Source organism: Prunus persica, chromosome G4 (genome assembly GCF_000346465.2).
Source record: "Prunus persica cultivar Lovell chromosome G4, Prunus_persica_NCBIv2, whole genome shotgun sequence".
Taxonomy (NCBI): Eukaryota; Viridiplantae; Streptophyta; class Magnoliopsida; order Rosales; family Rosaceae; genus Prunus; species Prunus persica.
In genome coordinates, this window is record NC_034012.1 from 15087755 (window position 1) to 15114537 (window position 26783).

At 35.2% G+C, this 26783-nt stretch overlaps 5 protein-coding genes and 2 long non-coding RNA genes across 7 annotated transcripts; 1 reads left to right on the forward strand and 6 right to left on the reverse strand.

The window, feature by feature from the left end:
* On the reverse strand, positions 975–3812 carry LOC18780796. Its single transcript, XM_007214206.2, has 2 exons — positions 1632–3812; positions 975–1543 (listed from the first exon to the last, which is right to left on the reverse strand). The coding sequence occupies exons 1-2, from the start codon at positions 1932–1934 to the stop codon at positions 1265–1267; spliced, it is 582 nt and encodes a 193-aa protein (XP_007214268.1). The 5' UTR covers positions 1935–3812; the 3' UTR covers positions 975–1264.
* LOC18780999 lies at positions 3957–4846 on the reverse strand. Its single transcript, XM_007213495.2, has 4 exons — positions 4551–4846; positions 4396–4445; positions 4228–4309; positions 3957–4082 (listed from the first exon to the last, which is right to left on the reverse strand). The coding sequence occupies exons 1-4, from the start codon at positions 4798–4800 to the stop codon at positions 4036–4038; spliced, it is 429 nt and encodes a 142-aa protein (XP_007213557.1). The 5' UTR covers positions 4801–4846; the 3' UTR covers positions 3957–4035.
* On the reverse strand, positions 7143–7703 carry LOC18780093 (serine/threonine-protein kinase BRI1-like 2). The gene has a single exon (XM_020562323.1). The coding sequence runs from the start codon at positions 7701–7703 to the stop codon at positions 7143–7145; it is 561 nt and encodes a 186-aa protein (XP_020417912.1).
* LOC109948406 lies at positions 9210–11119 on the reverse strand. Its single transcript, XR_002271030.1, has 2 exons — positions 10777–11119; positions 9210–9428 (listed from the first exon to the last, which is right to left on the reverse strand). It is a non-coding gene; the product is annotated as an uncharacterized LOC109948406 (long non-coding RNA).
* LOC18780298 (transcription termination factor MTERF9, chloroplastic) lies at positions 12009–16317 on the forward strand (the record flags this gene model as incomplete). Its single annotated transcript, XM_020562324.1, is given in 5 exon segments — positions 12009–12179; positions 12792–12983; positions 13075–13767; positions 14972–15265; positions 15267–16317. Coding segments are annotated over 5 exon segments (1419 nt in total), but the record flags the coding sequence as incomplete, so codon positions are not given.
* LOC18780813 (LRR receptor-like serine/threonine-protein kinase GSO2) lies at positions 19200–21929 on the reverse strand. The gene has a single exon (XM_020562325.1). It carries the CDS (start codon positions 21927–21929, stop codon positions 19200–19202), a length of 2730 nt encoding a protein of 909 aa, XP_020417914.1.
* LOC109948471 lies at positions 24368–26277 on the reverse strand. Its single transcript, XR_002271101.1, has 2 exons — positions 25880–26277; positions 24368–24609 (listed from the first exon to the last, which is right to left on the reverse strand). It is a non-coding gene; the product is annotated as an uncharacterized LOC109948471 (long non-coding RNA).

Consider the following 26783-nt stretch of genomic DNA (forward strand, 5'->3'; position numbering starts at 1 on the left):
AGCATAAGCCAACTGTCGTTCTAAAGGCAGTGGCCTCATATGACACTTGGATATGGCATGCCTTTTTTGGAGTTGCCGGATCGAACAATGATATCAACATCCTAACTCGTTCCCCGTTGTTCAATGATGTAGTCAATAGGAATGAATACAATCTGGGTTATTACTTGGCTGATGGTATCTACCCTCGTTGGGCTACATTGGTTAAGACGATTTCCCAACTGGATACTCCAAAAAAAAAGACTATTTGCCCAAAAATAAGAGGCTTATAGGTAGGATGTAGAGCCTTCGGAATACTTCAGGCTCAATGGGCAATTGTTAGGGGACCTACACGTATGTGGCGCAAAGAGGAACTTCATTCAATCATGATGACGTGCATAATATTGCACAACATGATTGTTGAGGATGAGTATGATGATCTAGATGTAGAATTTGATGACGAAGAAAATTGTCCACGAACATATAGAAGAGCAAGAGCAAGACTGGCTTATGAGCTTGAGCCAACTATCACATACGATATAAACCGAGACAGACAAACTATCTCAGACTACTTGGTCTGTCATAATAGACTTCATGCTTCGTAAGTGCATCACAATCTAAGAAATGATTTGATCAACCACATTTGGAGATGTGAAGGAGAGGGGCAATGAGCTATGTTGTGTGTTTAAATTATGTTGTGTGTTTAAATTATGTAAGTGTGTTTAAATAATCTAAGCGTGTTTAAATTATGTTGTGTGTTTAAATTATGAATTATATGGTTTATCATTGAATTTAAAAAAAGACTAATCATAGAAAAATAAACAACAATCATTATAAAAAAAAAAAAAAAAAAAGATAAACGATAATTATAAATAAAGATAAACAACAATTACAAATAAAGATAAACGATAAAAATAAAGATAAACAAGAATTGCAAATAAAGATAAACGACAATTATAAATAAAGATAAACAACAATTACAAATAAACGTAAATTAATAACCGCTATGTGGAGGGCTTAGATAATAGTCTCCAGAGTTGTCTTCTGGATTGTAGGGGGAACTTGTATTCATCTGGGCCTCAATAATTTCGTCTTTATTATTCCCCCAATACTTTTTCTTTCTTGGAGTAAATTTGGATAGGCCCATGGACATTATCCTTTGTTCATTGGCCTCCTTATTTTGTTGGATTTGATATGCATGTTGCTCTTATAGGAGCTCTAACTTTCGCCTCCTATCCTCTTTTGCCTCATTTCCTTGTTGAACCAATTTAGACAAGAACTTACCACTTTAGTTGAGATAACTTTCAACACCTTTCCCTTTCTTTTTTTCATCCTTTTGTTTATCTCTTCCCAACGGCCTTGGAGTGGGCATGACCACATCATCTTCATCTTCCTCCAAATTGACTGTATTGCCACTATGAGAAGAATCTTTGAATGTTTGTGTAGGAGATTCACATAGGTCGTTCCATTTTGGGCAATCTTTTAAGATTTGCCAAGCATGATACAACTTGAAAGGCATATTCGGAGGTTTATTATCATTCAAGAAAAGTATTTTTGCATTCATATCCTACCCATGAAATAAAACAAAAATCAAGTTAATAATTGAAAACAATTAAAATTATAAATTTAAGCATTGAAAAAAAATGGGTACTCACCACATCTTCAAGATTGGAGCCACTCATATGCCTTGCATTAGCCTTTGTTATACATGCCTTCCAAAGAGAACATTGTTGGTTGATGATCTTGAACAGAGAAACAATAGCTTGCGGTGATCGTACCCCGGCTCCGCTCATGCCCGGATCATTTTCCAAAAACTTTTGGTACATACGCAACCAAAATGAGTCGTTTGATTGATTCGTGTCAATAGACCCATCTTCAAAGACAAAAACCCACCCTTTGCACAATGCCTCATCTTCTTGTGGTTTCCAATTCACACCTCTTTGGGGTTTGGGGGCCATTCTCAATAAGAATGAATGTAGAATGAAAAATTATAACAAAGGGAGAAAGGAAAACAAAAAAGATTTTTGGTGGATTATTTACCAAATGAATGGCTATTTATAGAGTTTGGAATAAGTTTTCGGGTTGGATCTGACTTAGATTAATTATAAATATTATTTTGACCGTTTGATTTAAATTTGAGCCATTGGATGTGAAATTTTACCGTTGGGATTGCCTAAAATGAATCATAATCGTTGATTTTATAGCTGTTGGAATATATAAAAAAAAAAAAAAAACAGCATATCAGATTATTTGAAAAAGTAGCCGTTGGCCATCATTAAATGAAATGGGAATCTGCTTTTTCGCATTTGTCAGCAGGCCCAGCCAATTTGGCCATCACGTGGGCTTCCAGCCGAAATATAAAAAAAACAAAATTAAAGCATATTTTGGGCCCACAAAATTATCAGTCCATGCAGAAATCAGACTAGAATTCCACCCCAATTTTGAGATTTCTCAAATTTTCACCCCCAAAAATACATTGGAGAAGATTTTTGGACTCAAAACTCAAAATTTGAGTTTCCACCCCTTGGGTTGGAGATGGTCTAAGGACGTCACCTATGCTGACGGAGTTTTCTATTGTGTTTTTATGTAAGGTATGTCGTTAATGGTGGGTAAGTTGGATGTAGACTTTAAGAATGGGTGGATTGTTCAATCTCCTTAGGGATACAATCTTATCCAATATTCTCTTACCTGGTTGAGTCTGATGGGAAACTCTTATTGGCACTTTATCATCGCGATCATGTCGAAGGTTATTGGTATATTTACCAACTTGATTATGTAAGTGTATGCATTTTGAGTTTTTCTTTTGGCTTCTCTTGACAATATTGTAAGAGGACATATATTGTAATCACCCAAACTCAAGTTTAGTTTAAGAATAGTTTCTCTAAGTGTTCTTATCTGGCTGCTATCTTATGGAAGATCAATCATATTGACAAAGGTAATTTGTGCATTGCATCATATTGCATTCATTAGATTTCTTAAGATTATGACTAGTCATCTTGTTTTCGTATGACTAGTCATTTTTTGCATCAGTAAGTTTTCCAGTTGGATCCTACCAAACCTTTTTGTCTTATTCTACGAATTTTCTCAGTTGCCATGTGTACTATTCTGACCTGGGAATTTTTTGGTAAAAGCCAAATGATTCCTCATTTGGTAGGGGTCAATTTTGAGGTGAGGTTTTGAAAAGGTTTCTCTATTCTTTTGCTTCTTCTTCTTCCTTAAGAGAAAACCACCATTTTCATCTATGAGTTTTCTAAATTAATTTTCAAAAATTGCTTTTGAAATATTAAATCTGCATCTATTTAGAACAAACACATTCTCTATACATCTATGTCAGATTCAAGATTGGTTTCTTCAAGAGTATGGTTTCTTGATGAAATTGGTATTTTCTCCTTGAATTCAAATTGTTGGTTTCTGTTCGAGTTTGAGCTGGCTAGTTGGTGCCATGGGATGAAAAAGCTGAAGAATGAGCTGTTATTGCCATACAGGACTAAACTACTAGCTTTGCTAAGTTGGAGAAAAAGATTGCACAAAGGAGGTATAGCTTATCTTCCTAAATAGATCTAGGATCTCTTGAGCTTGCTTGTATTTGTTTGTAAGATATGACTTTAATCAAAATAGGGAGAAACTCTATAACTTATTTTTTAGATAAATAATATTTGTCAAAGTTTGTTAGAACCTCATTAGCAAGTTCAATTGTCACATTCCCATTTTTCCTTTATCCACCCTGTCGTTTACTTTTAATTTTTAGAACTAAAAATTTGCAAAACAAGATTTTAATCTGATACTATACTCCTTCAATACAAGATTTTAAGTTAGAGAAAAGAAAAGGGTGAGTTGAGGATTAGAGAGTTAGCCAAAGAGTGGGAGTTAGGTGGTGGTTCTACAATTTGGGTATCCAACATATTTAATGTTTATTTTATTTTTTTTATACAGATGAGTATGACTGTTATTTTCTTAAAAAATAAAAAGAAAAATTTTATGTTGAAGCATAACATTGAATAAAACGTCCCCACTCGAACTTCATGGAAAATGTATTAAGGGTAGGAAAAAAAAATTATCTTAGCCAGAAAAGAATCTTTTCCATGACTGCCAAGGGAGAAATCCACCTGGAAAAAAAATTTACGAAGAATGTGAATTAACTTGACCAAAAAAAAAAAAAAAAAACCGAGGGGTTCAATCCAGAAAAATTATAAATAATAATGAGAAACAGATTTTTTCAGCCCTTTGAAAGCATATGATCTGAACACATACCACATCCAGGACATTTGACGTAGTCTTCTTTGGTCAAAACAAGCCCTGACCCTCCACATACCTCACATCTTTTCTGTGCTATCTAATATATATATATGCATAATCATCAATACCATATATTATCCCTGACAAAAATAAATGATTAATTATGAACTCTGGAAAACTTACTATTCTTTTGCTGAATTCAATCCCAGCCACCACAAAAGGTGTAACTCCAGCTGCGCATGCACAAAAAACAAAAAAGAAAAAGAAAAAAGAAATTCAAAATTCAATAATTCAGAAAGAATTTACAGTAGTTATATAATTTAAGAGTGAAAATATACCTATGGCTCCAACAACAATTTGCCAAGTGATGGCAACCGGGGTTGGATCCACTACAACCGGAACATGATGAATTGCTGCAACCCTCCAAGCTTTTGTGCTTGGTTTTTTCATAGCTAGCTGCTGGTTCTGGTTGCATGGTTTTCTGGTAAAGCTTGCATGTTTTGAGATGTGAAGGCTTCTTCCTAAGAGAGTGTTGTTGGAGGAAGTTGGAGTTGCCATTTGTGTGAAGGAAGAGACTGAGGCTTCCATATTTGGTCGTGTGATGAGTTGAGAGAGAGAGAGAGAGAGGGTATCGGCTGAATTGAAAGTCACCACAGCTTCATATTGGGCCACGTTGCATCTCCGCACTCACATACTCATTAGACAATGTGGATCACACATATATATTTGCGAATGCTTGTGCCTTTTTCCCTCATTTTTGCCCAAAAAAAGATTCCCTCAATGTCATTTCAATTTTGATAATTATAATCTTTTAGTTTTATAATTTTAGCAATTAAGTCCCAATTAAGGGTAAGCATTCGTTTTTCTCCATAACATATTTCACAGATTTATTACCGAGATTTGTTTTGAGTAAATTAAAGACTTCAATTATATGAAAGTAACGAGTTGAGGACTTATGGTGTTCCATTAGAGAGGACAAGATATCCCACAGATATTCCCATTACCACCCCAGATGCATACCCCATCAACACTACCTTCTAATCAAAACCATTCCCATGCTCCAAATCATCCTCTTGTTGGAATGACGATGGCGGTGATTGATGTGCATTGCATGTTTTAGAAAGTGGCAATCCACATAATCCGGTATTCCCACTATATGAATCATTTTCAAATGTATCAAATTGCTTGCCATGAGGTATGGGCCCCCATAAGTTGATTTTTTGAAACATTGAACTTTGATAGTGACGTCAAATTTGCCAGTTGCTCCGGAATATCACCAACAAGTTTGTTTGAAGACAGATCTAACCATTTAAGATTGCACATATCGCCAAATGATGGTGGAATTGTACCTGCAAGCTCATTATGAGAAAATTTAAGCCCCTTCAATGATTTAAGCTTACTAATTACACTTGAAATCTCTCATCTGAAAGTGTTGTTTGAGAAATCAATAATTGTGAAGAACGTCAGGATCTTCTCCATTTCAATTTCGAAGCCTTTAATTGTCACTACCACAGTATCCTGATAGTAGCGCCCTCCCATATATTTCAGTCCATGTTCTTGCGAGTTTATCATGACTGTCAAATGTTCAAAATATTTTATTGGCAAGAGACCGCTAAACCGATTGTAGGATAAGTCCATGATACACAATTTTTGGAATGGAAAGTTAGTTTTCGGAATGCCTATTTCACCATAGAATTTGTTAGACCTCAAGATAAGAACCGGCAACTTCGGAAGAGATTCCAGCCAATTTGGCATATTTCACAGATTTATTACCGAGATTTGTTTTGAGTAAATTAAAGACTTCAATTATATGAAAGTAACGAGTTGAAGACTTATGGTTCATTTTTTTGAAGTTTGTTCAATTTACTGTCAAAACATGTCACCCACACAGTCACTTGTTGGGGATTAATTTTTGTATTTTTTCTTTTTAAAACTTTTGAATTGTTCAAAAATGTCACATGTTCTCTACATAGTCTCTCTCTCTCTCTCTCTCTCTCAAATAGAGTCTCTCCAACTCCATCCATTTAATGCAAATTTTTTTATATCAAAAATTCCAATATGTAATACTTGAGAAGTTGATATTTATAACAAGCTTCGTTGTCCTTCATTTAAAATTTCCACTGTGGTAGGATGGCAAGTACTTGAGCTTGTTTCCTGCAAAATCAACAAGCATCTTTTGACATGGAGGGTGAAGCATCTATATTGTCACATGGGTGTAGGTCCCAGTGTTAGCTAGCTAGGAAATTCTTGTAACTAGTTACCATTTTTAGTATGGCAAGTACATGATGAGTTTGTTTTATGGAAAATCAGCAAGCAAGGAAGCATCTATATTGTCACATGGGTGTAACTAGGAAATTATTGTAACTAGTTACTAGGCTTTGATTTGATATTTGATATTTGGTCTTTGGTCTTTGGTCTTGGTAGGAAATTATAATTTCTGTGTGTTCAAATGGTTTTCACGTTTTGCCTCCAATTCCTACTAGTCAAAACTTGTCTAAATATGATTCACATTCTGTGTGTGGACCAAATATGCAAAAAATGTTTGGATAAGGAGAAAAAATTAAATTTTGGATTTTATGCATGCTATTTAGTGATTTAATTCTTTTCATTTCCTTGTATTTTTTGGAATGAGAACATTTTTAGGAGTATATAACATAGTTGAGCCAAATTGCGTGTACTGATTGAATTGATTTGTCAATTGTGTTTGACAAATTACAAGATGCACGAGCAATTAATCTACTTTAACAAAAGTAGGATCCTCTTTTTAAATTCATGCATATTTATTGCGCTTTGACATAATACAATATTCATAAAAAAATGATATACAATATGAAAATACATAAACTTTTGGAACGGTTAATTCTTCAAGCACGTCGTCATGTGATTTCAACAGTTCTATGACGTTGCTTTCTTCCTACCATTTTAACAAGCTAATCTGGTGTTCCATTAGAGAGGACAAGATATCCCACAGATATTCCCATTACCACCCCAGATGCATACCCCATCAACACTACCTTCCAATCAAAACCATTCCCATGCTCCAAATCATCCTCTTGTTGGAATGATGATGGCGGTGATTGATGTGCATTGCATGTTTTAGAAAGTGGCAATCCACACAATCCGGTATTCCCACTATATGAATCATTTTCAAATGTATCAAATTGCTTGCGATGAGGTATGGGCCCCACAAGTTGATTTTTTGAAACATTGAACTTTGATAGTGATGTCAAATTTGCCAATTGCTCCGGAATATCACCAACAAGTTTGTTTGAAGACAGATCTAACCATTCAAGATTGCACATATTGCCAAATGATGGTGGAATTGTACCTGTAAGCTCATTATGAGAAAATTTAAGCCCCTTCAATAATTTAAGCTTACTGATTGCATTTGGAATCTCTCCTCTGAAAGTGTTGTTTGAGAAATCAATAGTTGTGAAGAAAGTCATGATCTTCGCCATTTCAATTACATTGCATTTAATTGCCATTGCCATAGTATCCTGATAGTAGCCCTCTCCCATATATTTTTCAGTTCATGTTCTTGTGAGTTTATCATAGCCGTCAAATGTTCAAAATATTTTGTTGGCAAGAGACCGCTAAACCGATTGTAGGATAAGTCCATGATACACAATTTTTGGAATGAAAAGTTAGTTTTCGGAATGCCTATTTCACCATAGAATTTGTTAGACCTCAAGATAAGAACCTGCAACTTCGAAAGAGATTCTAGCCAATTTGAGAATGTGTCTTGAATTTTGTTCTTTTCAAGGTCTAGAACTTCCAACTCTCTACATGTGAGCAAAGTGTGCAGCAACGACCCTTCGAACTGATTTCCATTAAGATTAAGATTTCTCAAAATGTTTCCCTTAGAAAATGTCCAAGGAATCACTCCATGAAATTTATTATTTTGCAGTCAAAGTGGTTCACCGACCACTACATCGATGAAAAATCTCGCCAAAATATGCTCTTTGATCAGTGATTCACCGGCCACTACATCCAGGATCCCACCTAAAAACCAATCATCTGCTTGTTATTGTTCCCTTTCTCTCTCTCTAAGACTAAAAGAGTGAGGAAAAGAAGCAGCTTTGGCAGCTATTTTTGGGTAGAAACTAGACATTTGTAGTGTGTGTGTGTGTATATGGACTTTACCGCTGTGGCCTTTACTGTATGATCTATTATTGTGAACTCAGTTTTGTTATGCAGTTGCTTTGTTACTCATTTGTCCGACGATAAGAATTTGTTTTGGATTGTTGAGATTTATCAAAATAGTATGTTTAATATAATTCTGATAATGTTTATCAAAATATCTTAATTATAAAAAATGAAGAAAAAAATTGTTTTCAAGAATTCCACCAAACAAGTTTTCAAATTTTAAATATTCAAAAACAGTTTTCAAGTTGTATACCAAACAACTTTTTGAATCTTAAAAAATGAATTTGAGAACTCCTTGTTTTTTAAGAAAAATAACAATTTTTAAGTTCTCTACTTGGATAGAATACCAAACAAGCCCTTACTCACTCACTATCTTCTTCATATTAATAAATTGACCACCATGTTCTGTCAATCTATTTTCTTCAGGCCCGTTTGGTATTTTATCCAAGTAGGAAACTCAAAACCTTAGATTATTTTAAAAAACAAAGAGTTCTCAAATTCATTTTTTAAGATTCAAAAACTCGTTTAGTATGCAACTTGAAAACAGTTTTTAAATTTTTAAATTTAGAAACTTGTTCGGTTGAATTCTTGAAAACAACTTCTTTTTTTTCTTTTTTTTTTATAGCTAAGGTATTGATAAACATTATTGAAATTATACTAAACATACTGATTTTAATAGTCCTGATCTCTTAGACTACAGGGGTCCAAGAGATTTGTGGTCACTTATCGTTGAATGTAAATTCAACGGTTCACTCACTCTTGCACTCCTTTTAAGAAACTTTTTTGAACCATTGAATTAATATCCAATAGTGGGTGACCACAATCTCTTGGACCACAGAGATCGGGACTGCTGATTTTAATACCATACATAAATAATGATCGTCAAATTCAATTGATCTTCAAGTCTTAAATAATACATATTAAATTAAAATATTCTATACTAAATAAATTCTAGACTAATGATATTGCTCCGGCTATTCAATCTCTAGCATCACTAATTTCATTAGCATTGTCCTCACTCATGCAAATGGGTGTGTTCCCTGCTTGATTTGCGCAAGAGCTTTCTTCATCTACCACATCAAGATCATGCAAATTGTGCAAAATTCCATTAGGGCCCCAATAATGTCACTTCAGACACCATCATATTTGTATATAACCAAATTGCAAAATTGGAATGAGAATAAATCTTCACAAGTCTCCAACTAAAATAGCAGATAAAGAATTCCATGATATAGCTGAGATACAAAATTGCTACCACGCACAACACAATCCATGAATAAAGAATTCCATGGTAAGGTATGCACTGTAATATTTCCTTCTTAGACTCTGTCAAATCTAACAGGCCTTCTTAGAACATAATCTACATGGAACCCAATTTGGGCAAGCTCATGACAACTCTATTCAAAGCTTGATTTTTCATAACAGTAGAACAACTTACTATAACCTTCAATATGGTTCACTAGCCATATCCTTGACAATACCAGGAAAATCCAAACTATGGCCACACAAATATAAAGAAACAATAAAACTGGCTATATATAACTTAGAGAGAGAGAGAGAGAGAGAGAGAGAGAGAGAGAGAGAGAGAGAGAGAGATGTGGATGAAGAGAGAGATACCTCTGTAATGCTCAACCAGTCCAAAACAAAACTCACAAAATCCATAACCAAAGGGCACCCTACGGCTAAACATTGGCATTTGATACCTCTATAATGTGTCTATGAAATTGATCAAAATGAAAACTTGAGTGGAAAACTTCTTCTGTAACAATTCCTACTAGTTTGAACAAATGTCTAAGAAAAAACTTGTGTATAAAATACATGATTTTTACTGTCACATACATACTGAACAAGCTCTTATCAAAACTTGTCAAGTTAAGTGAAACGATCAATCACAATAAATTGAGTTAATTTTGACTGCAGAGCTCATACTAACGGCAAGCTGATGTGCAAAATACTACATATTCAAGAATTCTTTTTAAATAGAATATAGAAGTTGATTAACATATTAAGACTTCTTTTTTGGACCAATACATGAAAAAAATTGCAGAGAAGCATCAAATGACCAATTCAACATAAGCAGGATCTCAGAAATTACAACCCATATGAATAGCATAACTGAGCAAATATCATTCAGACTTCTGAGTGCTAGAGACTTCAAATGAGATAATAAAAACAAAAAACAAAAACAACTGAAAAAATTGAAACCAATGAATTCTATAACCAGAATAGGGAACACAATGGACCCATAATGTCAAAATCTAAAAGCATTTCATCACTTTCTATGAAAAAATAATCAATCAGGTTACACACAAGAATTCATATAAATAAAATCAAATTAGATATAAATAAGCTATAAATCCAATAAAAAATAAACTCCAATCTTCAGTTATAAAGGACAAAAAGGGAACTAAAAATTACCCGATTGTAGAGATCGGACATTAGCAACTCCAGCTCACGACGAGCCAATGGTGCGCGCCTGTTCGGTGGCGTGTGACGCCGATATTTCAACTGACAGAATCGCAGAGACCAGAGGAGGCAGCGAGGGCGGTGCTCAGATGCCCAGCCCTAAAAGTTACTGATGAGAGAGAGGGACGAAGAGAGAGATGGAGAGAGAGAGGGAGCAACAAAGCTTCAAGCTTCTGCTATGGAGGCTTGAAGCTTGAGCTCAGAGCAAGCGTTGCTCGAGCGATGAGACGAGTAGAAAAAAAAATTCGAAAAAAACAGAATTTTTTATGTTTTCTAATTTGTTGGTGTTTTTGAGTTTATTTTGAGTTTGAGTTTTTAATTTTATATGATTATATTTGAAGGGAAAAAAAAAACCCAAAATTCAAGTGTTATATCTCTGTTTATTAATTAAATTATTAAAGTTGAACCTTTCATGCTCATATTTTTAGTTTCTTTATTGATATTGCCTCTATCTTGATGTGGTGATTGTTGAGATTTTTATTTTTTATTTTTAAGAAAATCTCGACGGAACGAGAAAAACTTTATTGATAAAATGAAGAATTACAACGCGAGGAACAATAAGACTGACCCTGACACAAAAAATCACATAATAAGGTGTTCTAAATAAGATCATCAAACCAAATAAAAATATCCACATTATGCAGACCGAATCGAGCAAGTCACCAATGTGCAACACCATTTGCTTCCCAATGAGTAAATTGAAAAAGAGATCCAGGAATCTCAAATAAAGTTGAGGATTTTATTGTTATTAGTTGCTTTTATTATAAAATTTAAAACTCTGGAAACCTTAAAAAGACAAAAATAAAAATAAAAAGAAGACATTACTCTAAAAAGATATTTGGATTAATATTTTCTTTAAAAAAATCGATGATTAGTTTATAAAATAAAATAAACAAACTACAATTTTAGTGATTAATGTGTTCGTACATGAGCACACTTTAGACTTTCACCTTGGGCCTTTGAGAGTTGAGAACCGGCCCTGCCTTTCATAATAAAATTGAATATCCCTCATGAATTAATAAAAATCTTGTTTTATTTTGTAATTGTTAATTATGCTATGTAATTGCTAATTTCTAATGTTGGTGATTGCTTAATTTTAAGGCATAAAATATATTTTCATTTTAAATAATTCCAAGCCAATGAAAGATGTCATTTTTTTGTAAAACGACCTGTCGTTCTTTTCCCACCAGCTGCCGTCTCGTGGTGCTCTCAAGTTCTCAACCCACTCCAACCCCAAAATTCTCAAGTCCAATCGGAGGTCGCGCTATGGCCAGCCTCTGTCTCCTTACGACCAAGATGACGACGAAGAGGTTTCTCGTGCTAGTGATGTTTCGGATGACGATTGGTTGCTCAATGTGAGTTTCTGTTCTGGCTCTTGTGCTTGAGCTGCTCGACTTGGTGGTTGTCCTTTGGGAAAGTGTTTTTTCTTGCTTTTGAAAGCAGATTTTTTTTTTTTAATTTAATTTAATTTTTTATAGTTAAAGTTCTACTTGGATTTGAAGTACCTTTACTTTTGTGAATGTAGTAGCATTTGGTTTTTCAGTTTTTTATTAAAATTTTAACTTTAATTTGAGGCATGGATAGTAACAATGGTACAATTATGCTCACTGTGAGGTACCCATGTTTTGAAATACGGTAATTTGTAGTTTTTCTTTGTGGAATTCTTGATTTGGTTGCTTAGGGGTTTGAGGTAAATATTTGTTTGTGGGTCTTTTTCAATGTAAGAAGTGCATGCCAGTTTCTTTCTGATTTACAAAGCAACGTGCAAAGAAAGATTAAGAGTTCAAGTTTTATCCGTTTTCTTTTTGCATTTCATTATTGAAAATATTGCAAAATTGATTCTTGGACTTGTGGTAATTTATTTTCATGGAAAGATTAGTTTGGTATAAGTGTTTCTGTGACACAACTATCTTCGGTTTCCTTTGTTTGAAACATCATCTGGCTTTTCTTGTGGGTTGCTTCTCCAGGATGACTTTGCAGAAATTTCAGAGTTTGATGTTAATAGAAAGAGGTCCAAATCACACAAGGGATTTGTGAATGGTCATTCGGATGGCAGAAACAGTAAGCACACTCTAGAGAAAAGTAATGCTGCAAACTACTACAATAGTTCTAATCAAACAAATGGTGTCAGTTCCTTGGATGTACCTCGTAAGGGAAAGGTATCTTGTAGAGTGATATGACGAGCTGTCAAATTCTGTCATCAACTATACTATTTTTCCGGGAAGTGCTTATTTATTTTCTTTGATGCAGCAGTCTACAAGGAAAGCTATGGAGGATAGATTTCCTCGGCTATCAGAAGAGGTTGAATTGGATGAGAAGTGGTTACCTCTTATTGATTACCTTAGCACATTTGGGCTTAAGGAATCACACTTTATTCAAATGTATGAAAGGCATATGCCTTCTCTTCAAATAAATGTGTGCTCTGCAAAGGAAAGGTTGGAATATTTGTTGAGTGTTGGGGTCAAACAAAGAGATGTAAGAAGAATGCTTTTGAGGCAGCCACAAATCCTCGAATATACAGTTGAGAACAATTTGAAGTCCCATGTTGCTTTCCTCATGAGTTTGGGTATTCCAAGTTCCAGATTCGGGCAGATTATTGCTGCTGCTCCATCCCTCTTCTCTTATAGCATTGAGAATTCATTGAAACCCACCGTGAGATACTTAGTTGAGGAGGTCGGGATTAAAGAAAAAGATTTAGGTAAAGTTGTGCAGTTAAGCCCTCAAATTCTAGTTCAGCGGATTGATATATCATGGAATACTCGTTTGAATTTTCTTTCTGAGGAGATAGGAGCACCCAGAGATAGTATTGTGAAGATGGTTAAAAAACATCCCCAGTTCCTCCACTTTAGCATCGATGATGGTCTGCTCCCCAGGATCAATTTCCTTAGGAGTATTGGGATGTGTAATGCTGACATCTTGAAAGTCTTAACTAGTCTGACACAGGTCTGCTTACTTTCTTTTATGCCCATCAGAGTACTTTTACATTGTTTCTAATTGCTTGGGATTTATTTGTACTTGTGTCACAAGAAATAGTTTTTCTTTCCATATGCATGTATGTTAGTATGAGTTTCTACTTCTTTTACTGAAATATCATGTTCTTAAGAAGAAGAAAAATAGCTTTCTTGCTGCTTCCCACTTAACAAGTTAATTTTCTGAATCTTTGACCATTTTAAAGTTCCCTTTTGTACATTTCTGACATGTAGCCTTGCAGGGACTATCCCTATCACTGGAGGAGAATTTGAAACCCAGGTACAAGTACTTGGTCAATGAACTTCGTAATGAAGTGCATTCCTTGACCAAATATCCTATGTACCTAAGCTTGTCTTTAGACCAGAGAATTCGCCCCCGACATAGGATATATAAGATTTTTCCACCGAAGCTGTCCTACAGTGCCAGTCAAAAAGTTGTGAGAAAGATCCAAAAACGTCAATGAATCTTTCCCCAAATCCAATAACCATTTGGGAATGTAGGCTTGGATTCTGTTGTGGGAAAGGTATAACATATCCAACTTTTGTGAGGCTCTGAGAAAGTATGGGAACTCACTTATGTTACAAGACGACAAATCTAGACTCGAAAGTTGAGGCCAGGTGTTGTTACTCAAATGGTTGAAGCTCAAGGATAGATGATTAAAGGAAAGATTAAGCTCACTAAGACTTTGGAGTTTGGAAAACTTTTCAAACTCCACAGTGCCACTCAAGTGGTTGGATGATAGATCAAGCCCCGTAACCTTCTCAAGTTCAAAGATTGATCTTGGAATCAGGCCATCCAGCTTGTTATCACTTAAAAAAAGGTATTCCAAAGAACGAGATTGGAACTCAATGATATTACCACTGAGTTGGTTGCTTCCGAGGTCTAACCACTCCAATGATGGCAAACTAACTAACCAAGATGGTATTGTTCCGTTGAGTTGGTTCCCATCTAAAAAGAGGGCGGTTAAGTGTCGTGGAATAGGACCCACCAGTTGTTGTTTTGAAAAATCATATAAAGAAGAGTTGCTATCAACTTCTGGAAACTGACCGACATAATTGTTGAAACTAAGATCCAACCAAGTGAGTGTCTCAAGATTTAAGAATGACCATGGGATTTGGCCACCAAAACTGTTATACGAGAGGTCCCTTTTGTACATTTCTGACATGTAGCCTTTCAGGTACTATCCCTATCACTGGAGGAGAATTTGAAACCCAAGTACAAGTACTTGGTCAATGAACTTCATAATGAAGTGCATTCCTTGACCAAATATCCTATGTACCTAAGCTTGTCTATAGACCAAAGAATTCGCCCCCGACATAGGTTCTTGCTTTCTCTGAAGAAAGCTCCTAAAAGGCCATTTCCTTTAAGTTCACTGGTCCCCACTGATGAATGCTTCTGCCAGCAGTGGGCTGGAACTAGCTTAGATAAATATATAGATTTCCGGCAGAGACTACTGCTCAAGGAGTTTGCCAAAAAATATGAAAGAAAGGGATAGCATCTTCTCCGAAAGGATGCCCGAGGTTACTGACCCAAGTGTTTGATGAACAGAGCAGCCTCCCTTTGCAACTTTGTCTGTGAATGAATTTCAATGTATGCCACTGTTAACAATAATTTCCATGAAGTTCAGAGTTTCTGGTTATCATAAACCTGGAGTAAGCAAGTTTCCAGGTTGTTGACAGTTTCCCGTTGGGATGGTTAGTTTGTTTCTCATGTGGAGTATATAGGTGGTACCTCACTCCACTCCAATGCTATTAGTTGTTCATACAGGAGCAGCTCCAGTTTTGTATACAACGTTACATTCTCAGGTCAAGGCATCTAGATGAGTATTATTTTCGAGGTTCTAACTGCTTGTGACAGAAAAGACAATAGACGACAGTCTATGCTTTAAGGTGATTTATTTTTTAATTGAACAAGAAAGGGTGGTTTCCAGGATAATGAATCTACCTTTTGAATGGTCGCATGTTTGATTATTTGTGCTGTATTCCTTTGTGCTAGTAGACAAGTACAACGTAATACATCTCTTCCTTACTGCCATTGGATAGCCTAATTACATTGTTTGATATGATTTTGTACTTTCTAATGGTTAATTAACTCATTGCAGGTTAGTAGTGTATTTGCATCTTCTCAACTCTCAAGTGGACAAAGGAGAAGCTTTACTAACTGCGGTTGATTTAAAACAGGAGGATTCGTTCTTCTACTGTATGCATTGTAAGTCGGATGAGTTTTTGCTACTTTTTCATCCCGAAAATATACCCAGAGAAAAGCAAGAAAGCAGCCAAAATTGCATTGGAATTTTACAGAGAAAATTTGTCAACTCTGTAGTTTGGAGATTCAACCCAACAAGTAAAGGTCATCATCATATTCGATCAAATTGGATTTAATTGGTTAATTTGAGTGGATTGGATTGAGTTTTAAACACGAACTAGATTGGATTGATGTCAAACATATAACTATAGAAACTCAACTTTAACACACTAATATATATGTAACAATAGTGTTGTATGAAGAAAATTACTTCTCTTATTTCCACCATAACGTGATTAATAAGCAGCTCGAGTTAGTATTTATCTCGTGATGATACATCTAACTTAATAAACATGATTAACATTGATGAGTATTTCATAACTATCACGATACATCCGCGTAACCTAATTGACTTGTGATTGGTTTGTAGCTTAAGTTGTTAAGAGCATTTATCCTTGTATTTGATGTCCTAGATTCGATTCCTGCCTCCTCCAATATGTTTGTATAATATATATTGTAATTTTTATTTTTTTTAAATATGGTTTGGCGCATCAACGATTGAATTTAGACACCAACAATAGACCCTTGAACCCAACAAGTGCAACGATTTAGACAATATGACCACTTCCCTCTGGCATTAATCTGCAAGTTTAAACTATGCTAGATTCCGTTGACAAACATTATGACCAATTCCCTCCTGATGCTGGTCAACGGTGTGCCTATGTTGCGAAACCACTTGCCTGTGGCAAGTCCTCCAAAAACAAGTGATTGGCCAAGTTGATCCAGTCTCTGGCTAGAAGCTTGCACGTTATCCTTTCAGGGTCGGTTTGCTTCAATACAAGATTATCATGAAAACCCAATCATTTATTTATTTAATAATTGAATTTGGTGGTGTCAATTTTCAGAAAGTTGTTCAAGGAATGAGACAGTGAATGAGACAAACTTCGATACTGCATGCAGTTTGCGTTAGTAGCATTTCTCTTAAAGCTAAGAGAAATGCTAGTAACATTCTTTCTAACTTTCTCTTTTGGACTTTTTTTTTTTTTTGCTTAACATGTGTCATTCTTCTTACACTTAAAATAATGTCATTAATACAAAGGACCCACTAGTGTAGTGGTTTGGAGTATTTACTCCCTCAGGCAAGGTCCTGGGTTCGAGTCCTAGCATCCGTGTTGTGTGTGTGAGTTTAATATGATATCGCCCCTTTCAATAGGAAAGGACCTCAAAAAAAAAAAATAATAATGTCATTAATATATTATACAAGTTAACTTTGGTTTGCCAACTTTACTCTTATTAAATGTATTCAATTTATTCAAAAAACTTTCACAACTTTCTTACCATTATTTTTTTTTAACGTCAATTATTTTTTTCAAAAAAATATCTAATTTTTTCAAAAAAGAGGAAATATCTGTTTTTTTTTTTAATAATAAAAATATCTAAACCCTTTGTGTTTAAAAATAAAAATTTAAAAAAAAAAACTAGACATTTCCTCTTAAAAGCATATATTTTCTTTAAAAAAATAATTGACGTTAGAAAAAAATTAATAAGATGGTAAGAAAGTTCAAAAAAAAATTTGGATAAATTGAATACATTTAATAAGGGTAAACTTGGAAAGCAAAAGTTAGCTTGTATAATATATTAATGACATTGTTTTAAGTGTAAGGAGAATGACACATGTCAAGCAAAGAAGAGAGAAGGTCCAAAGGAGAAGGTTAGAGAGAAGGTTGCTAGCATTCCCCTATAGCTAATGGCTCCAACTATATTAGCCTAGTTATGGAGGTCGGTTTGTCTTTCTGTACAAATAATACATGTTTTGAGAATTTTGATAGTGTAGGCGTAGAGCCTTTTTCTTATCCGGATGTCGCAATATCCTTAAAATATATTCTATCTACACAAGTTCAATATATAAAAAAATTTATAAAAACTTACATTTTCTTCGAAGTGTTTAGAAAACTAAATGGGGAGGTGATAATTGATTCTTTTTCTCCGTAACATATTTCACGGATTTATTACTGAGATTTGTTTTGAGTAAATTAAAGACTTCAATTATATGAAAGTAACAAGTTGAGGACTTATGGTCAATTTTTTTAAAGTTCGTCCAATTTGCTAGCAAAACATGTCACCCACACAATTACTTGTTGTGGATTAGTTTTTGTATTTTTCCTTTTAAAACTTTTGAACTGTTCAAAAATGTCACATGTTCTTATAAAAAGAATATACATGAAAAATTTTGAATAGAAGTATCACCAGCTGACGTGATAATACCGTACTATTTAATAATTTTTACACATTCTCTCTCTCCCCATTCATTTAATGCAAATGTTTATATAACAAAAATTCCAAAAGGTAATACTTGAGACGTTGATATTTATAACAAGCTTAGCTGTCCTGCATTTAAAATTTCCACTGTGCTAGGATGGCAAGTACTTGAGCTTGTTTCCAACAAAATCAGCAAGCATCTTTTGACATCGAGGGTAAAGCATCTATATTGTCACATGGGTGTAGGTCCCAGTGTTAGCTAGCTAGGAAATTATTGTAACTAGTTACCATTTTTTAGCATGGCAAGTACGCAATGAGTTTGTTTCTTGGAAAATCAGCAAGCAAGCAAGCAGCTTTTGGAAAATTTTGCAACCAAGGCTTTGATTTGATATTTGGTCTATGGTCTTGGTAGGTATAATTTCTGCGATATCAAATGGTTTTCACGTTTTGCCTCCAATTCCTACTAGTCAAAACTTGTTCAAATATCCAAAGGGCATGTCACGTACATTCCTCAATCAGAATTGATTAATTAATTGTCAATTGCATGGTCATAGTCAATTTTTAAGTTGATTTGTATTGTACCCTCAGTTTTGTGGGCAAATACTACTCAATTATCCATGCTATTTAGTGATTTAATTTTTTTCATTTCCTCGTATTTTTTGAAATGAGAAGAATTATAGGAGTATATAACATAGTTGAGCCAAATTACGTGTATTGATTGAATGGATTTGTCAATTGTGTTTGACAAATTACAAGATGCACGAGCAATTATTCTATTTTAACAAAAGTAAAGAGGATCCTCTTTTCAAACTCATGCATATTTATTGGCGCTTTGACATAATAAAATATTCATAAAAAATGAAATACAATATGAAAATACATAAACTTTTGGAATGGTTTCTTCAAGCACGTCGTTGTGTGATTTTCACAGTTCTACGACATTGCTTTCTTCCTACCACTTTAACAAGCCAATCTGGTGTTCCATTAGAGAGTACAAGATATCCCACAGATATTCCAATTACCACCCTAGATGCATACCCCATCAACACTAGCTTCCAATCAAAACCATTCTCATGCTCCAAATCAACCTCTTGTTGGAATGACGATGGCGGTGATTGATGTGGTGCACTGCATGTTTTAGAAAGTGGCAATCCACACAATCCTGTATTTCCACTATATGAATCATTTTCAAATGTATCAAATTGCTTGCCATGAGGTATGGGCCCCACAAGTTGATTTTTTGAAACATTGAACTTCGATAGTGACGTCAAATTTGCCAGTTGCTCCGAAATTTCACCAACAAGTTTGTTTGAAGACAGATCTAACCATTCAAGATTGCGCATTTCTCCAAATGATGGTGGAATTGTACCTGTAAGCTCATTATGAGAAAAGTTAAGCCCCTTCAATGATTTAAGCTTACTAATTACACTTGAAATCTCTCCTCTGAAAGTGTTGTTTGAGAAATCAATAATTGTGAAGAACGTCAGGATCTTCTCCATTTCAATTTCGAAGCCTTTAATTGTCACTACCACAGTATCCTGATAGTAACCCTCTCCCATATATTTCAGTCCATGTTCTTGCGAGTTTATCACAGCCGTCAAGTGTTCAAAATATTTTGTTGGCAAGAGACCGCTAAACCGATTGTTGGAGAGGTCTATGATATGCAATTTTTGGAATGGAAACTTAGTTTTTGGAATGCATATTTCACCATAGAATTTGTTAGACCTCAAGATAAGAACCTGCAACTTCGGAAGAGATTCTAGCCAATTTGGGAATGTGTCTTGAATTTTGTTGTTTGCAAGGTCTAGAACTTCTAACTCTCTACATGTGAGCAAAGTTGGCGGCAACGACCCTTCCAACTGATTTTTATTAAGATCAAGATTTCTCAAAACGTTTCCCTCAGAAAATGTGTCTGGAATCATGCCATAAAATTTATTATTCCGTAGATTCAAAACAGAGAGTCTCTGACTGAAATTCCCTATGCATTGATGAATTTTGCCACTCAATTTATTATTAGACAAATCAAGGATTTGAAGGCTACTCAGGCTGCAGATCGTTGGAGGTATCTCTCCAGTGAATTGATTGTTTGATATGAAAAAGTAATATGTGGAAGGTGATGGAATTGGAAGCTCTCCTTGGAGAGAATTGTTGCGAAGGTCAAGATACTGGAGATTTTTCCACCGAAGCGGTCCTACAGTGCCAGTCAAAGAGTTGTGAGAAAGATCCAAATAACTCAATGAATCTTTCCACAAATCCAATAACCATTTGGGAATGTTGGCTTGGATTCGGTTGTGGGAAAGGGATAACGTGTCCAACTTTGGTGCGGCCCTTAGAAAGTATGGGAACTCACTTATGTTGCAAGACGACAAATCTAGTAACTCAAGTTGAGGCAAGGTGTTGTTTCTCAAATGGTTGAAGCTCAAGGATAAATGATTAAAGGAAAGATTAAGAATTTGGAGTTTGGAAAACTTTTCAAACTCCACAGTGCCACTCAAGTTATTGGATGATAGATCAAGCCATCTAAGGTTCTCAAGTTCAAAGATTGATCTTGGAATCAGGCCATCCAGCTTGTTATCATTTAAAAGAAGCCCTGACAAAGAACGAGATTGGAACTCAATGATATTACCGCTGAGTTGGTTACTTCTAAGGTTTAACCACTCCAATGATGGCAAACTACCTAACCAAGATGGTATTGTTCCGTTGAGTTGGTTCTCATATAAATAGAGCTCGGTTAAGTGTCGAGGAATAGGACCCACCAGTTGTTGTTTTGAAAAATCATATAAAGAAGAGTTCGATGTCGAGTTGCTATACACTTCTGGAAACTGACCGACATAGTTATTGCCACCGAGATTTAAGGAAACAAGGCTCTCAAGGTTTAAAAAGAACGACCATGGGATTTGGCCACCAAAACTGTTAGACGAGAGGTCCAACCGCATGATTTGTGTGAGGTTACCAAGAAATGCAAGATATGATCCTACAAAACTGCAATTGCTGAGAGACAAATCTCTCAAAGACTTGAAATTTCTTGTCAGATGATGCCAATCTACTGAGATTCTTGTACGAGAGAGATCCAGCATCTCAAGGGGACTGCTCCAGTTAGACTCGGGGAAATAACCTGTGAGGTTATAGTTGTGGCCTAAATCTAGGAGTCGAAGATTTGGTCGTTGGAAAATGCTTTCTGGGAATTTTCCTTGCAAGTTGCACCAGGGAAGTTCAAGAATTTCCAAAGAAGAAGACAGATTTTTGAAAGAATCAGGTATAACTGATGACATATCAACAGAGGCCAAATTAAGCTCCCGAAGATTGGTCAGGTTTTGAACAATTCTGTTAAAGCTAAGAGTATCAACATGTGTCACAACAAGATATGAAGATTGCGAGAGATTGAGTGAAACCAAGGTGGAAAGGTGGGAAATTTCGGAAGGTATTGGGCCACTGAAATTGGAGTAAGAGAGGTCAAGGTGAGTCATACTTACAAAGCCACCAAATTTGGACGAAATTGGGGAACCTCTGAAATCATTAGAAGAGAGGTCTAGCCTCTTGAGATGGCCGAGAGAGAATAAGCTGCTATTGGAATGGATATTGCCTTGAAGCCCACTGAAATGAAGGTTGAGACTGATCACACGACTAGTCATCTTTTCACAAGTGACTCCACTCCATGTGCAACAATCCTTGCCTTTCTGCCAAGAAATTGTACTATTAGAATAAAGAGTTGTTCCATTATATAATTCACGTTTAGAAGAGGTATCAATAGAAAAGGAGTTTTTGAATTGAAGCAAAGCGGAGCTGTCTTCAGGATGGCATAAATGCCCTGAAGAAAGAGAAGAGGAAGAGTTAGCTGATGAACAAGTAGAGTTGAATTGACAAGTAGTAGAGAGCAGGAAGAGGAGGCAGAACCATGACAACCAACCCATCTTTCTTTAAAAATCTAAAGTATATAGTTATTGTGAGCAATTCTATACTGGATATGTTGATATTTATAACAAGCTTAATGAATAGTAATTTATCATCTTTAAAGATAATCAAGTATCATTGTGCCCATTGTAACGATTGGGTGTCCTCTTCACATAGTAGGTCCCAATTTGAAGTGCTGATTTCAAGCGTTGATTTGATATTTGGTCTTTGGTCTTTGGTCTTGGTAGGTATAATTTCTGCATGTTCAAATGGTTTTCACATGTTACCTCCAACTTCTACTAGTCAAAAGTTGTCCAAATATGATTCACATTCTGTGTGTAGACCAAATATGATTCACATTTGCCCCTAATTCTTCTCATCTCTATGCTTCTACTAACTTTGTCTCTGCCACTAAGCATTTGCTAGGCCTTAGGCCTTTTGTCCGAAAAAGCATTTGCAGCTTTGCCCCCTTCCTCACGCTCTCATCTGACCCTTAAGCATTTGATAGGCCCTAGGCCTTTAGTCCAATCTCTTTATGAACTTTCAGAGCAAATTCATAAACAAAAATTTCTTTTATGAAAATCCATTATCTTTCTCTAGGGCTAAAGAAAAGAAAGGAGTCATCAACATAAAAGTTAAAACAATGCTTTAGATAAAATCTAAATAATATAATAATTAAACCCTATATAAAGCTTGAAATCAAAGGGTTTCGGGAATGCTTGCTCTCTCTGGATGTGGCTGAGAGAGAGAGAGAGAGAGAGAGAGAGAGAAGATGGAGATTAGTCCTTTAGTCCAATCTGTGAATGAACTTTCAGAGAAAATTCATAGACCAAAAGAAAAAAGGTACCAACTTTTCTTTGTAGGAAATGATGGAACAACTTTAACGTTATCACTTGCACATGAAATGTTTATCACTCTAGCGTGTGCAAGTACGTGATGAGTTTGTTTCACGGAAAATCAGCAAGCAAGCAAGCAGCTTTTGGAAAATTTTGCAACCTGTTATAAAACTAGAATAATCAGTTGATGAGAAGTACCACTGTAATATTGGGAGTGGGATTATATTTCTCTTTGTAGTGTTTACACTGACAGAATTTCTCCTCAGATAGACTCCACTCTTTCTCTTCTCTCTGACTCCCACTCTTTCTCTTTCTCTCTTCCGTTCTTTCTTTCCTCACTCTTTCTTATCTTCTATCTTCTCATTTCTTTCACTTTGCAGGTTGCCTATTTATATGCAGATTGGTGCAACTCTCGTGAGTGTGCAGTAAGAAAAAGTTGCCGACAAACTCTACCCAAAGTCTCCAAATGAATAGTTAGTGGGCTCCACACAAAAATTTTACAGCACAACCAAGACTTTGATTTGATATTTGGTCTTTGGTCTTGGTAGTCAAAAGTTGTCTAAATATGATTCACATTTTGGGTGTAGACCAAATATGATTCACATTTGCCCTCTCCTTCACGCTGATTCTTCTCATCTCTCTGTGCTTCTGCTAACTTTGTCTCTGGCCCTAAGCATTCGGCAGGCCTTAGGCCTTTTGTCCAATCTATGAATCAACTTTCACAGCAAATTGATACAGGTAAAAAAATAAAAAATAAAAAGCATTTGCAGCTTTGCATTCTCATTTAGGATCACCTATAGAACTATATAGAAATTATAGCTAGTACATATGTCAATTGAAAATGGTTTTGAGATTAATTAGAAGTGCATGCTCTTCATATGTCTTTTGTTTGGCCTGGTTTCCTTCTCAGCCTCTGATGTTTTCTTTGGCTTCTTCGTCGTTTTTTCGTACAAGTTTGGATAAAGAGAAAAAATTGTTTGGATTTTGAAGAGGTATCAAAACTTTCGTTGTTTGTTTTGTTGCTCTTTCTTTTCCTTTTGGGTTGGTTGAGCGTTCTTTTGTTTTTGGCTCAGCAATTTTACTCACTCCCTATCTTCTTCATATTAATAAATTGACCACCATATTCTGTCAATCTACTTTCTGAGGGCCCGTTTGGTACTCAAAACCTTTGATTATTTTAAAAAACAAGGAGTTCTCAAATCCATTTTTTAAGATTCAAAAACCTATTTGATATGCAACTTGAAAACAGTTTTTTAATTTTTAAAATTTGGAAACTTGTTTGGTTGAATTCTTGAAAGCAACTTTTTTTTTCTAATAGCTTAGGTATTGATAAACATTATTGAAATTATACTAAACATACTGATTTTAATACCATACATAAATAATGATCGTCAAACTCAATTGATCTTCAAGTCGTAAATAATACATATTAAATTAAATTATTCTAGACCAAATAAATTCTAAGATAAGACTAATGATATTGCTCCGGCTATCTAATCTCTAGCATCACTAATTTCATTAGCATTGTCCTCACTCATGCAAATGGGTGTGTTCCCTGCTTGATTTGCGCAAGAGCTTTCTTCATCTACCACATCAAGATCATGCAAATTGTGTAAAATTCCATTAGGGCCCCAATAATGTCACTTCAGACAACATCATATTTGTATATAACCAAATTGCAAAATTGGAATGAGAATAAATCTTCACAAGTCTCTAACTAAAATAGCAGATAAAGAATTCCATGATATAGCTGAGATACAAAATTGCTACCACGCACAACACAATCCATGAATAAAGAATTCCATGATAAGGTATGCACTGTCATATTTCCTTCTTAGACTCTGTCAAATCTAACAAGCCTTTTTAGAACATAATCTACATGGAACCCAATTTGGGCAAGCTCATGACAACTCTATTCAAAGCTTGATTTTTCATAACAGTAGAACAACTTACTATTCAATATGGTTCACTAGCCATATGCTTGACAATACCAGGAAAATCCAAACTATGGCCACACAAATATGAAGAAACAATAAAACTGGCTATATATAACTTAGAGAGAGAGAGATACCTCTGTAATGCTCAACCAGTCCAAAACCAAACTCACAAAATTCCATAACCAAAGGGCACCCTACGGCTAAACATTGACATTTGATACCTCTAGAATGTGTCTATTAAATTGATCAAAATGAAAACTTGAGTAGAAAACTTCTTCTGTAACAATTCCTACTAGTTTGAACAAATGTCTAAGAAAAAACTTGTGTACAAAATACATGATATTTACTGTCACATACTGAACAAGCTCTTATCAAAACTTGTCAAGTTAAGTGAAACGATCAATCACAATAAATTGAGTTAATTTTGACTGCAGAGCTCATACTAATGGCAAGCTGATGTGCAAAAGACTACATATTCAAGAATTCTTTTTAAATAGAATATAGAAGTTGATTAACATATTAAGACTTCTTTTTTGGACCAATACATGAAAAAAATTGCAGAGAAGCATCAAATGAACAATTCAACATAAGCAGGATCTCAGAAATTATAAGTAACCCATATGAATAGCATCACTGAGCAAATATCATTCAGACTTCTGAGTACTAGAGACTTCAAATGAGATAATAAAAGCAAAAAACAAAAACAACTGAAAAATTTCAAACCAAAGAATTCTATAACCAGAATAGGAAACACAACGGACCCATAATGTCAAAATCTAAAAGCATTTCATCACTTTTTATGAAAAAATAATCAATCAGGTTACACACAAGAATTCATATAAATAAAATCAAATTAGATATAAATAAGCTATAAATCAAATCTTCAGTAACAAGGACAAAAAGGGAACTAAAAATTACCCGACTGTAGAGATCGGAGATGAGCAACTCCAGCTCACGACAAGCCAATGGTGCGCGCCTGTTCGGTGGCGTGTGACGCCGAGACTTCAACTGACAGAATCGCAGAGACGGGAGGAGGCGGCGAGGGCAGTGCTCAGATGCCCAGCCCTAAAAGTAACTGATGAGAGAGAGGGATCTCTTTTTCAATTTTATAATAAAAGCAACTAATAACATTTAAAGAATAAAATTGAGATTTTTATTGTTATTAGTTGCTTTTATTATAAAATTTAAAGAATAATATGTTATAAATCTAGTAAGAAATTGGAGAGAGGGAATTGGGAAATTGAAGGGAGAGAATTGAGATATCAAAGTAGAGAAACTAATCTCATTGTGTTTCTGTTCTCTAATCTGATCTTTGTCTGTGTATATTACAAGTAGGGGGATGCCTTACTTATAGGCAAGCATCTCCTAAATGGAGGTGGGCTCCACTATAATTATTTTACAACACTCCCCCTTGGAGACCACAAACGATACAGAATATGTCTCGTTAAAAACCTTGCCAGTAAAAACCCAGTGGGACAAAAACTGGTCAAAGAGAAAAAGAGTACATAATCATGTGTAACATAAAAATTCTATGTACATTGACGCGCGTGCGACACTGCCTCGTTAAAACCTTGCCAGGAAAAACCCAGTGGGATAAAAACCTGGACGAAGGAAAAAGAGTACAGTGTTTGAAGATCTTTATTGATAGCGCTCCCCCTGATGCTTGGCAAAAATATCTTTAAGTCATACTGTTGATCAGCTTTCTGAATATCGTAGTTGACACTGATTCTGTGAGTCAATCTTGAGCGACACTGCCTCGTTAAAACCTTACCAGGAAAAACCCAGTGGGATAAAAACCTGGATGAAGGAAAAAGAGTACAGT

Coding starts and splice junctions, on each gene's coding strand:
- LOC18780093 (XM_020562323.1), bottom strand. CDS start 7,703: ATGGCAATGGCAATTAAATGCAATGTAATTGAAATGGCGAAGATCATG.
- LOC18780999 (XM_007213495.2), bottom strand. CDS start 4,800: ATGGAAGCCTCAGTCTCTTCCTTCACACAAATGGCAACTCCAACTTCC. Junction 4,446..4,550: donor AATTGTTGTTGGAGCCATAG/GTATATTTTCAC, acceptor GTGCATGCGCAG/CTGGAGTTACACCTTTTGTG. Junction 4,083..4,227: donor CGTCAAATGTCCTGGATGTG/GTATGTGTTCAG, acceptor TTTTTTTTCCAG/GTGGATTTCTCCCTTGGCAG.
- LOC18780796 (XM_007214206.2), bottom strand. CDS start 1,934: ATGGCCCCCAAACCCCAAAGAGGTGTGAATTGGAAACCACAAGAAGAT. Junction 1,544..1,631: donor GCTCCAATCTTGAAGATGTG/GTGAGTACCCAT, acceptor TTTCATGGGTAG/GATATGAATGCAAAAATACT.
- LOC18780813 (XM_020562325.1), bottom strand. CDS start 21,929: ATGACTAGTCGTGTGATCAGTCTCAACCTTCATTTCAGTGGGCTTCAA.